Source organism: Charadrius vociferus, unplaced genomic scaffold, assembly GCF_000708025.1.
Source record: "Charadrius vociferus isolate BGI_N301 unplaced genomic scaffold, ASM70802v2 scaffold450, whole genome shotgun sequence".
Taxonomy (NCBI): Eukaryota; Metazoa; Chordata; class Aves; order Charadriiformes; family Charadriidae; genus Charadrius; species Charadrius vociferus.
This window is the reverse complement of record NW_009646931.1, coordinates 2,237,597-2,255,951: the sequence shown is the minus strand read 5'-3', so window position 1 is coordinate 2,255,951 and position 18,355 is coordinate 2,237,597. Positions and strand designations below refer to the sequence as shown.

Here is an 18,355-nt window from a genome sequence, read left to right as displayed (position 1 = left end):
ACTGACAGAAAAGAAAAGCCACTAAGATTTCAGCTCTATTTTGCTCTAACAAGAGGTAAAAAGGAGATGTATTCTAATTTATGTATTACTTCACTGGGTGCATTCTCTGGCTGAAAAATCATCAGAAGGTACTTGGCAGTTGACAGGAAAAGAAATTTAATGGCTGCACTATAAACAAAACTTTAGAGCATAGTACCTAGATATATTAGTAAAGGCTATAAGTAGGCAACTTGAATGTAAATAAATGTCTTAATCTATACTTCTTTTTTTTTTTTTTTCTGTTTTTTGAACACTTGTGATGAGTGTATCAACTGCTCATTCTCCTGGAAAAAAAATAAATTAATCTACTCTGTAGGCATAAAGATATTTGCTTCTTTCCCTCATTAAAATCTCTCCAAACTCTTTGATTATTTACTTACATGAAGTTATCTGGGAAAGACTAACATAAACTGGTAATTTCTTGTGCGGGTTATATAGAGTTTATGTTGTTGAATATGTACACAATGCACACTAGCAAAATAGGGACAAACCAAATTTCCTTGTATGATGAGATGTTAAAATCTTAGGAAGCATGCATACAGGATGATGAGTAGGCTTTGCTTCTTTTAAGGAATATACACAATTTGGTGTGCATGTAATGAAAGTAGACAGAAGTCACTTCTTGACTTCTTTATTTAAACAACATCTTTATTAAAATGGAACAGGGCTGATGGGCTTTTAATACTATGGTTTCACATCAAATGCAAATTAGATTGCTAGTTTCTGTAATTTAATCCCAAACATTCTATTTACAAAGGCAGGCTGTGTTTAAAGTCACAGTTATGAAATAATGGTTATCTTTGTTATTGAAAGATCTGCCAATAAACACACACAGAGAGATACGATTGCATCACTATTCCCTGGTATGACCACATTTACAACCTGACTCATCCACATGCGCGCTTATCATCACCTTGCCTTCAGCAGTTGTCATTTTTTGTTTTGATACTTGTAAAACAGCTAGCAAGTAGATTTTACATCCTACTTTTCTCCATTACTTTATGTTAAGAAAAGGAAATGAAAAAAGTTTTCCAAATATTTTTAATTCTCAAGGGAATGATGACACAATGTATTTTATTTCAACAGTATAAAAAAAAAGCTTTCCATTGTTAAAAAATTTGGTGGTAGTAAAGAAACTCCATTTGTCACATTTACATTCTACAATTTGTAGATACCTTTAGAATAGCACGAATACAGGCCACGCAATCGATAACTGCAGCAGGAAATAAAACTTTCTCAGAATTTCTTTCTGAGGATTTGTTCTTCCAGAGATTCAGTGCAGACATCTGAACTTTTATTTATAGTTCATTTTATCTGAGCTAATGATCCTGTTATTGTATTAGCCAATCAGTGAAGCCGTTCTAGTTTAGCCTGTAGTGATTTAAAATTCCCAATGGTAGTCTGCACCATTAGCGTTGGGCTCATAGACTGAAGTTCAACCAGGTAGCAACTAACAGCATCCAAGCAAACATTTGTGAATCGTCGCCTGTAAAGAAAACAGAATAATTATGAGCTCCTTTTTTCCCCCCCTGTATATTAGAATTCATCTGAAATAGAAAGTGAGTGTTCTTTTGCATTTTAATGGAATAATATATCAGCAAGACATCTGTCAGCTACTTTTAAGTATTTATTTATTAGAAAAATTGATTTTTGAAATCTAATGCTTGAGACTAAGGCATACTGGGAAAACGAATGAATCATTACTATTTATCTGATATTAAATATAAACAGTAACACACAATACAGTTAACAGCAATGTGAAATATTTAATATTTTGCTATTACTTTAGATATTAATAAAATTAATGTATGTTATAAATTTAGATAGCAATTTAAATATCTAAAATTACTACCAAATCACAACAATTTAGGTATTAATATCTAAGTAGATACTAAAATTAGACAACATTCACTAAAGTTCTAATAAGCTAGAATATTTAGATCACCTAACCATATAAGACCAAAAAAGTGAGACAGGATAGATGTAAAGTCTATATGTGAACAGAGAATATTTACATGTATATTTTCAAGAGATTAAGAAAAAAATATGGTTAGAAGAGCTGTCAAGACTTTGCCTAGTTCTGCTTATTGTTTCTGAGAGAAGATAGTTCTGATTGATGTTTGTATTCACAAAAGCTGCCACAGCAAGAGATTCTATAATACGCAGGCAACTTGTTCAAATATATAGCTATTCTTTTGGCTAGAAACTTTTTCTGATATTAAACTGAAATTCTTTCATGTTGCAGACTAAGCTGAATTTTAGTCTTGGAGAGTGATTCATCACCAACCTCTTTAAAACTATTTGGGAAGATCTATCCCCATGTTTAGTCTTCTCTTTTCCAGAATACAAGAATTCAGTGGCTTCTAGCCTTTCTTCATTAAACAGTTCACTTTTTCATTTATAAGATGCCCAATTCTCATTTTTCCCCACTTTTCCCAGATTCCCTCCAATTTGTCTGTACTACTCCTTAAAGTATGTTGACAAAATATACAAAATAATCCTCTCAGTTGCTCATGGAACTTCAGTGAGGTGGACAAAATGATCTCTATTGAAGTTGTTTATAGGGAGGACCCTACGAGTTTTTACCAACTGGTTTTGAACAAGGAATCTCAGTAATCACAGCTAGGAAGGAAATACTACAGTACCCCAAAATAAAGAAGAAAAGCTTTGGGGATTGCTGAAGTGCAGTGCTTTAGGATATTTTGTATCTTTCACTATTTTTTAGGATATAGTTGCCTTTCTTACCTCAGAAGCACTTTGCTTGGATCATGTACATATCCTGATAATAATACATGAATACACTCTAAAAGGTGTAAAGGCTTTTTCATTCTATTCCAATAGGGGTCCTAAAAAACATTCCAAAATATTAAGGAGACAATTATTAAGGAGACAAGGGGAAAAAAACCAAAGTGTGTGCACACACAAATTGCCAGCTGTGATAACTATTTATTCATTGTAACAAAAATGTAAGAGAAATGGGAATTCTATCTTAATCTATATTGTCTGTATTTAAGTACTATTTTGACTTTTGAGTACTAAAACATACATGAATTTAACTCAGTTTTCCATTACCTAACAGTCTGTATAGTAATAGGTTTTAGAAGTTCTGAATTCCTTACGCTGTAAGCAATCCAGGTAAAAAGAAGCAAGTCGATTCTCTTTGTTTTAATCCTTTTCTACAAACCAAAAGTTTAAAATATGACTTTTTATTCTTTATGCCTACTGCATCAGTAGATTAGATAAGATGCAGTAATATAGCAAATTTTAATCATTAATAGGAAACAACTAATATATTCAAGATATGTTGTTCCTTCTGCAACATAACAGTTCTAATCCTACCTAATCCTCAATCAGATTTAGGTGAAGTAAAAGGATTAACAATTTTCCTGATACTTTAGGATTGAAGTGAATAAAATCAAGAGGATGGGAAAAAGCAGCATTAAGGGCCTTTGAGTAAAAAAAAAAAAAAAAAAAAAAAGGCAACAAAAGCTATGAAGTTGATATCACATCATATATTATTTTGTGTTACCTGCTAATGGACCTTGATAGTAGTTGAAAACAAAATTTTTTATTTTGTGGCTATTTTCCTTACCCGTGCTTTAAACAGCTGGTCATATACTTCAAGCAGCCTTGGCAATGGCACTCCAATTTCTTGCATGGTGTATGTTACAAAACCTACGTCCCAGTTCAAAGTGCAGACCTGTTGCTCTAGAAACTGCACTAGAAAATCTGGAAGACAAAAAATAACGGCGTGTTTAGATTCCAGTGTGTTAATGGGAGTCTAGCAAAGAAAGGCATTTGAAAGTGATCTACTCCAAGTTTAATTTTCTGTTTTCCACACAGTTGGCACCTTTCTCCTGTGAAGCCCATGTAACAGTTTCCTCCAGTCTGCACTGAGGGAAGGATATGCAAAATGTAACTACTTCCAAAGATGGTATTAAGCTTCAGCAATGCATGACATGGATTACTCATACTAAATACTTTAATATCTGCCATGGAACTATGCTCTTAAGAAAAGTACAGTAACTTTTGTTTCAGCACAAAAGAACATAGTATCACTTAATTTGCTAGAACAGCCAGCAACACTACTGCATCTTTTATCACGTTAAGCATCAGTAAGAATTAACAACAAATTGTTCAGCACTAAATGTTCTTTTACTATACAGTATTTTAGTATTGTAAAAGAACATTTAGTGCTAAACAATATATTTTCCAGGTTTTTATATGATACTAAGTTGTCAAAACATGTGAGCATCTTGAAAGCAGAAAGAAGCTCCAAAAAAGATCCAGAAATCTCCTCTATTCTGTTTTTAGAATCTCACCTAGTTGCAGTAGATGCATAAACAAACATTTTTACTTTGTACTTTGATACAAACAAACTTTACTACTTTCTAAAATGGGATCTGCACAGCCATCTGAAAATAACTGTTGCTGCCTTCTAAGCTTCATTTACTTCTCATTCAGGGTGAAAACCTGTAACTTCTGGTTAAATCTCTACACAAATTCTAGGAAAAACTGCACCTGTAAAATCTGTAATAGTTTTGTAATCATACAGTTATACTGTGTTCACAAAATTAGAGGGCAATAGGAAGTGTGTTTCTACCTTTTGTCTAACCTCCCTCTCCTCAGTCCTTTGTGAAACTCACTGTAATAATGAGCAAGTATCAAGATGTTTTCTTTCCTAATTTCCTGGGCAAAACTGAAAAGTACCACCCAGCTACCCTCAAGATCAACTCCATCACTACTGACAGCTCAAGTAATTTGTTGCTTCAGCTACAGTGAAAAACTTCACAAATAACTACAGTAATTATGGATCACAAGCATGTAATTATGTACTATGAAATTATCAATACTCTTTCGTTTTAGATTTTTAAAAAAGAGACATTTCTTAGGTTAAAACTTTTTTAAGAGGCTAAAAAGAAAATTGAGACCCACTCATGTAATACATTTGTTTATTTACTATGTAGGCTAAACAACTTGCCTAAAGGAAAGTAGCGAGGTGTGCCAGCGTATATCTTTCCAAGCAATACCATCTTCAGACTAAGTGCTTGCATTCTGTCAGCAGGGCTCAGAGACACACTATCGCTCAACTCTGAAAGTGAAAGTGAAAAAGTGAAATAATTTTGAGAGAACTTCAGAAAAAAAGTTCCACAGTTTTACACAAACTGCACTGAAGTATTAAATTTACAACACATCAAAATCTTACACTATTGTCAGTGCAAAATCAGCATGTGGAAGAGAAGATATAACATTTCTGGTATGTATGCATATCTACTCACAGATTTTTATGTTTCCTTGAAGTTCCATGCAAATCTACTTCAAACAACCAACCAACCAACCCACCCAAAACCCCACCACCAAACCCAACAACAACAAATCCACAAAACCTCACTACCACATAGCTTTTTCCTCAAATCACTGTCTATGTTGTTTGCACAACAGCAACCTTGAGCACAAAATCTAAGAAAAAAACCAACAGTAAGAGAGAGTGAATAACCAGGTCATGGTAAAGGGTGAGGCAGATGATGAGAGCTGAGTGGCTAGGCTTGCAGAGCTGTGCCCACTACTTTGCTTCTCTATAGATAAAACCCTTACACTTCCACTCCTGTCAACATTATAAAAACACTGAACTCCCTGAAGATTCTTTAACCTTATCGTGACAAATTTAACATTTTTATTATAATTTTCTCATAGTGAAACCTTCAGACAAAATTTCACAGATATTCTGAAGTCCATGTATCTAGGAACATCTAAGCATCTAAGAACAAGAAGGGATGAAATGACTTCTTCAATGTTATCTGCAATGTGATTGTTCAAGCCATACATGCAATATAGTCCAACATATACATAGAAATACTACATTTCTGTCCTTTATTCACACAAGCCACATGCATGAATTACTAGTTAACTATGCTTACCAAATATACTACAGAATAGTCCAGAAAAGATGCATCTCACTTGGACAGCACGTCACTAGCAGCACATAGTCTTAAAAGCTTTAATTGTACCATTTTCCTATAGTTCTAGTTTGTACCACTCCTAGTCCATTAAGACCTACCTTTTTCAATGATTTCTTGCCAGAGAGTTTGCACCAAGATAGGATCAGAATGACCAGCACAATGTATAATTGCAAGCTTACACTCTGAGAGCTTAAAAGGATCAGCAAATTCTCCATACAGCTGAAAGAAAAATTATCAGGCTTTACATTTAAGTAGGGTAAAAAAGAAATTTTTAAATTCAGTTTTTCTTTATTTTATATGGTAGGTATCAGACCAGTAAAGGTGCAACTTAAGTAACTATTGTCAAACACTAAATGATTTTTTTTTTTACTGTTTAGTTTCACTTCTTTAATACCATTTTATATGAAGTTACAATTAATACCATTAATTTTCTAAAAATTTTCCCAATAAATGAAGAAATCTAAGAGACTTAGTAAAGAAGATAAACACAGGGAAGAAATTGAAGGACTAAAGATTGAAGGAATATCAAAGTACAGAAAAAGACAGTCTAGGGTAACAGACATCCTGAGACCAGGAATTTTTTTTTTGGAATGCCAAACTGTCTTTCTAATGCTTTTGCTAGTCAGCATGGGGTGTTTCTTTGCAAAACATTTTTTCCCCCCCTAAACGTGACAAATTGACTTTTAATACAGAGAAATTTTAATCACCTTGGTTATATCCATCAGCTCAGCATCAAGCTGGGAGATTGCGTCTTGCACTGAAGAATGATGGGAATACTGCCTTTGTAATGTTTCTTGTATTTGAAGCTGGATCCTCGCAACCTTGATTAAAAAGAAAAATAAAATATTTCAAGATTGGCTTAATGTAATTAAAGCTTAAGAATACACACAGAATTAACTAACCTATTTAAATGTAGAAACGTTACTGGCTTACACCTCAGAGTCTCCAATCAACTGCATAACTGCCACACCAGGAAGATAACACAGAAAACTGTTTCTACAGAATTGCTACTAATGTCATGTGCCAATGAGACAAAGAGAAATAGTGCATTTACAGTGTAGCTTCAATTAGTATTTTTTCTTACTTCCATTTTCTCTTCTAGTTCATGTAGGAATTCACCATCTGCAGCTATAGAGGATATGGCAGTGGAACTTTTGGCACTTAAAATGGCACGTGCAATGTATTCAAGACGCTGCTGAAGAGAAATTTCTGTGCTGCAAAACAAATATTCAATATAAAATGGGTACTTTTATATAAACTATTTCAGGGTTAGTTATATTTTAACTAGACTCTGGGAATTAGTATATGACTTCTCCTGATTCTACTAAATCACGCAGGGCATTATTGAACCATGTAACCCCATCTTTGTTGCATGATCTGTTCTAGCGTACTTCTCAATCCACTGCTTCACAGTTACACCATCACATTATAGAATTCTGTGTAAGAAATGACCACTTAATATACGGTACTTGCAACAGGAAATACATTGCAAGCTAATGTATAAAACATAAATATATAATTTCTTTCCAATAATGGCCTGGATTAACAACTAGTATACTCCATTCATTTAAATTTTTTTTTAGTAAACATCCTTGGGCATTGACATATTCTTGTCCTTGGCCTTTTCTTAAAGTACCTACACAAAGGGTTTTGATTTTAGTTTGGTGTTTTTTTTCCCCAATTACCTCAATATATACAATAGGTCATGCATAGTCCATACCTATGCAGGTCAGCCAACTTAGCCAAGACTCTGGCTGCATTACTAAAATTTCTGTTTTTTTCAAAGTATCTCCACAGTAAATCCATGTAACGGACTTTGTTTTGGTCAATCTTGGTCATCCGCACAAGGTAGGGTTCCAAAAAGGGGGCAGTGACCTGCAAAAATCATGAAGATAACAGTTATATTCTTGCTCTCTCCTCTTTTTTAAAGCATCAGATTACAATTAACTCTCCCAGTTCAGTGGAACCCTCTGACAAATTATTTCATTGTATAGAGATGAGCTCACCTGTAACAGTTTGTCCGTCAAGTCAACTTGTATCAACCAATTGTAAAGTGCAATACTGAAGAGTTCATCTGTTGAACGCTGAGCCAGCTTTAGCATTTGTTCAAACTAAGGGAAGAAAAGGCCACAGCTGCTATTCCAGAAGTGGGTACATTACAGCAAGCACTGAATACGTATGCGACAATACTTAGGTTCACGTTACTTGCATGTCATCATTTCTAGGAACACTGTACATAAAGAAGCCAATTTATGACAAATCTTGACTTTTATCTACTTTGCTAAACTATTCTATAATTTTTTAAAAATAATAAATTCTGCACCCTTTCGAATCACAGTATTGTCTGGAGTGCAGTCATGATTTTTTTGAGAGTTTCTTACATGATGCCCTGCTTCTTCATTGCTTAGCATGTTGGGGTCAGATGACAGCACTGGAGGACCTGGCTTTTTGGGTACGCTGGGAGACTGAGGAGCAGCTTTACTTTGATTCACTAACTCCTGAAGGGTGTCAGTGATACACTTGTAGCTGTTCAATCTGTAAACACACCAAAAGAAAATAAAAGCCTCACAATTTTCATTGCAACTATCTATGAAATACTCTTCTCAAATGTTGTTATTGTATGGCTTTGTAAACACAATTACTAAAATTTAAAAAAGGTCATAGTTTATTGTCAGCTAGTGGCCACAATCTACTTCATTCTCAATCATCTTTCTAACAAGTATTTCTGTAACGTTCAGATCACAATGTTTTCTGCATCTATCAGTTTATCATCTGTTCCAGATTAAGTTGGTGACGCATTAATGATTATCAAGGACACCATGCAGGGCAAGAACATTTATATTGTGTCCCTTATTATAGAATGCTTGTTTGTCATTACCCTGCTTACCTTCCCCCAAAAAGTTACTTTTCTAGTCACCTGAAATAAAAGGCCTCATATAAAGGTAATAAGACATTCTGAAAACTTGCCTTTCTTGAAAAGCTTGTAGTCCAACAACATCCTCTTCTGGTTCTCCATTTTTATAGAAATGAAGGCCAAGGCCTTGGGGATCTTTCTTTTCTGCAGCTGTAAGAGAGAGTTCTACTACTCCTTCATAGAAACGCACTAGAAGAAAAGCAACAAATATCATCATTAATTATTGTATTAACTCTATGACAAAATGTAAGTGACATCAAACAATTCCCCTGTTAACAAGCAAGAAAAAAAATAAACCTATTCGCTCTAGTCTGTATCATATAAAGCCGTACACCTGTACCTAACCTGTGGGATTATATGTGAGTTTGAAGTTACATATTTGTACTGAAATCTTGACGGTTACAACAGTTATATCTACATTTAAATTATGTACTAGCTTCTCCTGCATAAAACAGGATTCAGAACCATTTTTCAAAGAGCGTATCTGGTATACCAACTTACCTGCAAAAGTCCAGTCATTTACCCTCTGTTACATACAGCCCAACAATTTTCCTAAATTTTTTTTTACCACATATATGAAACAAATAGACACGGCAATGTGAAATAAGTGGAAGGGAATATTTTTATACAGAAGTGTTTTTTTTGATTGGTTGGTAAAATCTAGAAAAGCTTTAAACAAGAACAGATTGACGTATATTAATTGTAAGAGTTATTAAGAAACTGCTTATGGTAAAACACTATAAAATGAGTTGAAAGTTAATAAACAAAACGAACAAAAAAGAAGATGGCACAAAAGGATACTACAGAAACTATTTACCACAACATGATCAGTGATTGCCTCTTACCTTGCCTATATTGTGCACAAACATTAGCAAGGTCTACTTGATTGCTGATCTTCTGGTACTCTTTCAGTGACTCTCTTAGCATCTTCTCTTTTTCCAGTTTGCTTTGAGCCTGTCGAGACCGCTGAAGCAGTTCATTTGCCTAAAGACAAATGATGGGAAAATGGAAATTATTCACATTAACACACCGTGAACAGATCATGGATATTGTTGTAATTTAATGAGTTATTATTCCAAACTTCAAAGCTGAAACAGTAGAAACATCACCCGCTCAAAAGCACTCTCCTGTCACTTGATAACACAGGTTTCCAGCAGAAAGACTATAACGGCAGTAGAGAGAAGGGCTTAAGACTTAAACGACCACCGGTTCCCTATTCTCGCCTCACCAGTTACTTTTTGCAAATTTATTTGAAGAGCTTCAAAGAGTGAAGTTCTTAAACACAATTATCTTTCCACAAATTCCATGAAACTAGGCAACAGACAGAAAACAAGAGTCCAAGCTCAGGAAAGAGTAGAATAAAATCACATTTTATTAACATCAAGATGACAGTTTTATTAGACATCACATTGGAGGAAGAGACCCTATGAACACTACAAAGAACTGCAAATGAACCAAACCAGAGGTCACATAATTTTCAGCATTAATCACAAATATGCACACGACCTGCCTTCATTAGTTCTGTGCTCCTGAAAGTGCTTGAGCATAAAGATTTACAAGCTGCCCAACTTACCTCATTTGAACATGTTCTAATGTTGTGTTTTGATGCTGTAAAATATGGAAGTGCACTTACCTTGGAACACACAGCGTCATCTGTGCTATAGAGAAGAGGACAGATGTCTTGCAAGTGGGCAATGATGCCATCGACAGCAGCGTTATCTCTGATGTAACAGTTTATAAGAGAAGCAATGAGTGCTCCAGTCAACTCTCTGTCTCTAATTACCAAGTCTTTGAAAGCAGTAATCTTTAGGTGTTCTTGAAGCTCCTGAAGATAGACAGAATTTCATCAGTTTACCAAAGTTTTCAGTTTATTCTCTTCAGAAACATCAAAATGTTATAGCAGCAAAATTAACTGTTTCCGGTAAATAAAAACATGCAAAACTCCAAGGACTAAAGTGCATAGAAATACATTACTTAAAACACACACTAAATAGCAAAATGGAAATAACACAGAAAGCCCTATCAATGAAGGTACTAGACCCTTGGATGCCAGAGGACAGACAGAACTCCCCTTGGCAGACTTCCTCTCCCATCTTCACTATGTGTCACTTTTGTTTCAGATCTCTGCGAGTAAGAATGGAATTAGTTCCCTTTACTTTACAGGGCACTGTCAGAATGCACACCCTATAAAATTAGTATGTCACAGCTTTCAATAATGGGAACCATCTGAGTACTGTCATAAATGAAGAAAATGACAGATGCATAGAAAGGAGGAATTAAAAAGTTTGAGGTCTGTACTCTTAATGCTTTTTTATATTAAATTACATAGAAGGTTATTAAATTTTTTTAATTATTAGGAATATTTGCTCACATAGAGTTGCCCGTAGTGTCTATGTATGGTCTATGGATGACCACTAACAGCATGAAAATACTATTATAAAAATTCTAAAACTACTGAAGACAGAGGAAAAGGTTCTATTTGTTAAACAATTAGTTAACTCCCTGACCAACACAAGAGAAAAGCCGCCTGTGTTAGATATCATGCTAACTCCCCAAAGCAAAAGTGTAAAGAACTCCAGTTACTGTGCATTTGTGAAGTTTAAAAACTGTTCTTTTTATCGACAAAGAATACAACTTCTCAGATAACCTATTTTCCTATCAAGTGCTAGGACAGAATGCCTAGTATCCAAATTAATCGCTTCTTCAAGGGCTGGATGCAAATTCAGCATTAGCGAAGGGTACACAGCAGTAGCACCCGTAGTTCTGTAAGCTTCCTTCTTTGCAAAGAAGGAGAGGCTGAAAGAACTGGGATTACTTAGGCTGGAGAAGAGAAGGCTTAGGGGACAGTGCGTGGGATCTTACTAATATTTATAGGGAGGTGTAAAGAAGGCAGAGCCAGATTTTTCTATGGAGCCCAGTGACAGGACATGACACAATGACCAAAAGCTGAAGCAAAGAAAATTACACCTGAACTTAAGAAAAATCTTTTTTACTCTAAAGGTGGTTAAACACTGTAAAGGGTTGCCCAGAGAGGCTGGGGAGTGTCCATCTTTGGACAGGCTAAAACCTTACTGGACAGAGTCCTTGGCAACCTTCTCTAGTTGATGTTGCTTTGAGCAGAGGGGGCAGATAACCTCCACAGGTCCCTTCCAACCTAAGCTGTTCTGTGATACGTTCTGGACCCCTACTTACCCCAAAGTGCAAGGCTTTGAAGACTCTACAACCCTAGCGCTCTCCGGACAACATTTGTCTTTTCTTTTCAGCACATTTTGCAGAACGCGCTGAAGGTGAAAACACAGTAATTTATAAAACCAGACTCATTAGTATTAACTGTCAAAAATAAAACAAAATCTATTGTTAGTAACACCTCCAATTTGTTAACTGGGTATTACTACACATCAATCTCTTGAAAATAAACACTGAATAAAAGTCATATGTGGTTTAAAATTCATTATATGTTTCTCAATTAATTAAAGTAATACTTCCATGGGAATATTTAGGTAGCAAAAGAAATTCAGCTGCTAAATATAAACAAATTAAAATTAAGATCATATGATTCAGGACGTACCTTCTGAAGCTCACCTACAACAACACTGAATTGGTGCTCACACAGCAGCTTCCATAAAGCCAATGCCTGGCAGGTTTTGCGAACAAGCTGCTGGATGCCTTGAAGTGAGGTCTTCTCAGTTAGCTGTGCCTCAGCTGAAAAAGCAAAGAGATTGTCAATAAGTAACTGTTCTACATGTTTCAAAATTACCATGTAAATTTTTGAGGTTTTACAAGAACAATCTCCTTAAATTTCTAGGGTTTTTTTCTTTTACATTCTTGATTAATGTTCTCTATCTCTCTTTGGAGGAAAGTGCCACGTTAACATTTCCCCAAAACAAATACCATCTGTTAACATTTATTGCAAACTACGCAATACAGGAGGAGTACTTTCTGAAAAAGAAGTATGGTTTCATGTCAGTGCATTGGATTTACCTATCAGTCAAACTTTTGCTTGTTTTTTTTTTCATAAGTAGTTATTATAAATGTATTTATGATGAACATAAAGAAATAAATATAAACCCATACATATTCCCTTTTTGTTTGATTACCTGTACTTGCTTTCATAAAGAACAATTGCAATTACCACTTGGGTCAACACTGTCTACACTATCTTTAAAGGAACAACAACTACTCAAAAAACTAGTAACAGTTAAATCTGGGAAGATGTATTGTATTCACTGAAAGAATAATATGGACTACTTATTACTTGTCTTTACTTTTGAGTGCTTGCAGTTCAGATACAAGACAGCTATAATTATATTGTGTCACTTAGTAATTCAGAAGTGTTTATGGGCTTTGTAATGCATAAAAATGAAAAATATAATTATTAAATATCTACCAGTTCTACATGACTTCTAAAAAAATTTAAATCCACCCTATTGAAAGTGAGCAGCACAGAAAAAGAAGTGGAAATTACAACCCAGGATTATAGCCACATGGACCGCAGCAGTCTTCAATTCTGTATACACACCAGCAACACCTCCCAACTTGCCTGCAAGTGCTGGCAAAAGGAGGACATGAGTTCAAATAGTCTGTGGAACAGGCCTCTGACTTCAAAACAAAAGTTTGCAGACATTTCAGTGACTGTAACTTTGTAACTTGAATTACAGTATTTCTTTTTCACATGACAACATACTCGCTTGTCTCACAAACAAATTGTTTAACAGTTGCTATCCTGAAAACATAAACAAGCGTGTAGCTACTGAGTACTGCAATGAGGAGATGAAACAACCTTAAGAAATATGGAGAACATTGAGAAGAAAAAAAAGACACAGGTAAGTGTAAAAAGAAACCTCTAGTTTTGTATTTCAAGATTGTCTGAATGACGAAAACAGGATAGAGAGGACACATATTTACAGAGAATTGGAATTTAATTCTTTGTATGAGAGAGAGAGAAGTTTAAAAGGGCATTAAAGTTCAAGCACTTTTATTTTAGGTTAAGAAACTGAAAAATACAACTTGTGTTTTGCAGTAGCTCAAGACCACTAGATGTTACTGTACTGAAACCTACACTCTCGTCACAGAGAGATATTCTCCTTTGTGAACCGCTTTAATTAGTTGCGATATTAAAGTTTTCAATACCAAACTGAAAGGTAAGATCTGCAGCTTGTAACAAACAAAGTCTCTTGCCCCAGTCAACCTAAAGGCTGGAATGGACTATCTAGATTTGAGTTTTCATTCTGGGCATATATTTCATCTCTAGTACAGTTGCATGTAAATGATTTTTTCACATCAACATCACTGCAGAAGCACTGCTCCTGATGGAACAGTATCATATGGTATGGAAGCAAAAGAAAAGTTCTAGCAAAGTTAGCTTCCAAATTACAGTGCTTTTTCTGAAGCACTTATTACGGAGTATGGCATATTAATTAATGCTAAATTTTTGTGGAAAAAAGGCATTTTTATTCAGAGGTTTTAACAAGAAAAGTGAGAAAGGCAATATGCAAATACACCATTCCCTGATACTTCCCATTGAAAAGTAATTACATACCATGGTATTTCCTCTGGAGTTCTTGCTGGACTTGCTGCGAACTTCCACCATCGGGCCGCATGAAACCCAGGAGCCTCTGTTGCAGATTAGCTGGTGTGGTGAAACTGCAATTCCAAAATAGAGAGAGATACTAGTATGATTACAAATACTCAATCTTTTAAAGATTAATTTTAACAACTCATTTTTTGCATCTGAATAGTTGAAGCTGGAGACCACACATACGCTTCAACTCAACAGATACATGTGGAATAGTTTTTCAAGAGATGGACGTTAAATGCCACTAGTAAATTTAAAACACAATGAATAATACCTTGGGTTTCCAAGGGCTCCTACTGTAGCAAACTGTGCATTTCTATCCAGAAATTCTTGTAAACCTTTTAGTTCTTGCAGTACGCATTCCAGTACATGGGATGGAACACTGCTTTCTACCTGCAAAAAAAAGCAGAATTCTTTATAGAAAGCTTTGTTTCCAAACTTTTTCCAAAAACTTACAGTTTTACGCTAAAGACACTAAAAAGACAAAAGCAAAGAGGGTACAACAAATGAACAGCATAATAGTAATGCTACACTAGAACACAACACAGTCATTGAGGAGGAGCACACATGTGAAGAGGCAGTAGTCCATTGAAGACATACAGTATTCAAGATGCTACTTTCTTTGCTCCTTTGATAACCAAATCAACTGTGTTTTGCTATTTCCAACTCTGAACTGGAGTTCAACAATGATTGAGACTGCCAAAGTCTTTCAGAGTCTCCCAGTTACCTTATAACTGGAAGAGGAAAGCACATGTAGCAGTTAATTTCCATTGCTGAAATTACTCAGTTCAGGAATATATTAACATCCACAGTCAGAAAAGATTTGGCTATTTTGATCACGGACAAAAAGTGAAACACCAAAGTGTTAGTTAGGAAGATGCTGGAAATTCTTTTTATGTCCTTACATAACTGCAATGTTTACCCTAATCCACTAAAGCATTTTATTTTTATGCTTTGTCTGGAAAGGTTATGCAGGAATGAAGGAAGTGCAATCACTAAACATGGATTAAAAACCTACAATTACTCCTCAGTTAAGAGTGCAGCACTTAAGAAAACATTCAATTGACAACTATGGTTTTTTTCTCTTACCAGCTTATAACTGGGAACAGAAGTATAATAGGGCTTAAGACATATACTATAAGGAACTTTTAAAAATACAAAATTATCTTTTACATACTGCAACAACTTCTCGATTGCCACTTTTGAAAACTCTCTCCACAACTATACTGCCATCCCAAATATTTCTGCAAGACAAAACAATACTGTGTTAAAAGCCAAGTAATTTAAGCAAGTGTTGTTGCAAGTCTCCTATCTATAATTTCTTAAGAAAGAAATGGTAACAATTTTTACTTCAAGGTCTAAAATAAGGATTTAATTTGGACGAAAATGAAACATTAAAGTTATCATTGTACATTTCTGATGCTACAAATATAGATAATTAAGAAAATTTCAAATTTAAAACTTTAATCAAATTAAGTCTGATGGTCTCAAATACTTTAAATACAGGCCAATATTATTCTCTGGAAATATACTGCAGGCAAACAAGTGTCATAGCAAAAATGTCTTTCCCAACCAGCATGCAGATATGACCAACGTATGAAGAGCTCTGCTCTTGCATGGGGTGCTTAGTAACACAGGACTCAACATCCAAGTAACAGAATCCTCTTTAGTCTTCCTTCATTGCTCTGATTTGAGCATTCCATTTGAAGCTTAAGAGAAAGACTCCAAGCCAGGACTTTGATACCGTAAGTCCTTCAGCATTTCTGGTTCAACCTTTAGTTGGACTTTGAAACTTATAGATCATAGGTTTGAAACATAAAACAGTGGTTTTCAGAGGTGTGCATGTACGTGATTCCGGGACCAATGTCTAAGCAACTTTCCTGTCCTAGATGTTCACTAAATGTATTATTAATAGAGCTGTAAAGAGAACATATTTTATCAACAGGTGCTTCACAAACATAACATAAAAAAGCGCTTTACTAATTTCAAATTTAAATGCTTTTGAGATAAGAGTTCACCACCTATAAGCATTAGGGGAAACAAAAACTATGAAACAAATTGAGTGACAGAATCTCTTTTTACACAAGCACCTCACCCTATAATCCGAGCAAAGTATATGCAGATGCCATTGTGTCTTCCAGAAAATACTATCTCAGGACCCATCATTCCGCTAATGGATGTACCAGGGTGAGACATGGAATTCCCAGAAGGAAACATGGGAGTTGACACAGTAGGACATTGTACACCTAGGGAAAAAGTAGGTAAATATTACTCATTTGAATGCAAATAAAAAAGCCTAGTTGAAAAAAAAAATAAATCTCTATTTCTCCAGCAAAGGAAAGGTGGCATTACCTGGCGCAGGTGTTGGCAAAAAGCTAACATTAGGATGTGGACTATCAGCAATCAAGGGGGAACCTGAAAGGGAAAAGAAATAAAGGTAAGTTTGTTGAAAATAAACAAATAAAAAAACCAAAACCAAAATATAAATCACAAAATGCCTGTGCAAAAGCAGCAAAGTTGTTAAATCATGTACTTTATAAAGTTAGAACCATTCCAAGAGCTTTTATTTAAATACCAAATTGCACTCATTTCTTATCAATGCAACACTCCGTAAGTGAACCAAATGTATACGCTTCTTTCAAGATTTTTTGTGTCATTTATTGCACACCATCTGTTCCCTGCATTGCGTATAATACTGTCCACGTACTTTTTCTTGTTCTTTACCTTCTGACTTGCTCCCATTCCTGATATGGGCACTTGTTCTCAAAGCATTCACTTTCAGTCATTTAGGTATTTTCAAAGAATATCAATTTTACATTCAAAGCACGCAACTGAAAGAAGCTGGTATTACTACTCCTATTTTTTGTTTTACACAGGGCAGTTGGACAAACACTACAACAACACTTAACTTGGAACATTCAGTTTGAGACTGTCCACGGCCTCAGATTCAGCTGTGAATACTCAACCCTTCTGCAAATTAAGTCTGAATACCTAACTTAAGACCCCAAAATATGAGGAACATGTGTGGTCATCTACAAAAATGTCCATGTACCATCAGCATGGAGGATGACATATCACAGAAATAGCAAGAAAACTGGCACTCCGAAAATTTGGATTTTATCAAAGATTCAGTCCTTCTTGCCTTATTCACTACAGTTCTACCAACTTGGCAACACACAACAGCGCTGAGGATAAAGTCCTTCACTAAACAGTGCCATTGCATTCTCAGAGCACATTCTCCTGTGTGTCAAGCAAAGCACAAACTTGCAGAAAAGCAGCATGCAAATGCATGACTAGACTTTCAATGGGAAAAAGAGGGAACTAAGTTGAAGGCCCTGTCCTGGTTTCAGCTGGGCTAGAGTTTTCTTCCTAGTAGCTGCTGTCTTTTCGATTTAGTATGGGAACAATGTTGATAACACACTGATGTTTTAGTTGTTGCTAAGTAACGTTTATATTAAGTCAAGGACATTTTCAGCTTCCCATAGGAGCTGAGAGGAAGCCTAGACAGGATGAGGCAGCCAAAGTAATATTCCATACCACAGACATCATGCTCAGAATATAAATGGGGGTTGGCTGGGAGTGGGGCAGGCAGGAATCAATGATGACAGCTCCGGATGGGTTGGGCAATCAATCATCGGGATGGTGATGGCAACTGTATTGCAACACTTATTTTGTATATTCTTTTACCATTATTACTAGTTTCTCTTCCATTACTGTTCTATCAAACTGTCTTTATCTCAACACACAAGGTTGTTGGGTTTTCTTCTCCCTCTTCTCCCTACCCTACTAGGGGCACAGGGAGGAGTGAGTGAATGGCTGCATGGTCCTAATTGCTGGCTGGGGTTAAACCACAACAGGTTCCTGGGC

General features: G+C 35.4%; 1 protein-coding gene across 1 annotated transcript in view; it reads right to left on the bottom strand.

Annotated features, from left to right (window-relative positions):
- Positions 1 to 1,386: 1,386 nt before the first annotated feature.
- The window catches only part of NUP155 (nucleoporin 155kDa), a 30,287-nt gene continuing 13,318 nt past the window's right edge, over positions 1,387 to 18,355 (bottom strand). The window contains 19 exon segments of the mRNA XM_009894676.1: positions 1,387 to 1,525; positions 2,776 to 2,885; positions 3,632 to 3,768; positions 5,021 to 5,131; positions 6,098 to 6,218; positions 6,707 to 6,820; positions 7,084 to 7,213; positions 7,720 to 7,874; positions 8,006 to 8,110; positions 8,381 to 8,534; positions 8,967 to 9,102; positions 9,759 to 9,897; positions 10,547 to 10,738; positions 12,482 to 12,615; positions 14,453 to 14,556; positions 14,763 to 14,881; positions 15,666 to 15,732; positions 16,584 to 16,734; positions 16,841 to 16,903. Coding sequence (XP_009892978.1) covers positions 1,387 to 1,525; positions 2,776 to 2,885; positions 3,632 to 3,768; positions 5,021 to 5,131; positions 6,098 to 6,218; positions 6,707 to 6,820; positions 7,084 to 7,213; positions 7,720 to 7,874; positions 8,006 to 8,110; positions 8,381 to 8,534; positions 8,967 to 9,102; positions 9,759 to 9,897; positions 10,547 to 10,738; positions 12,482 to 12,615; positions 14,453 to 14,556; positions 14,763 to 14,881; positions 15,666 to 15,732; positions 16,584 to 16,734; positions 16,841 to 16,903 — 2,381 coding nt within the window.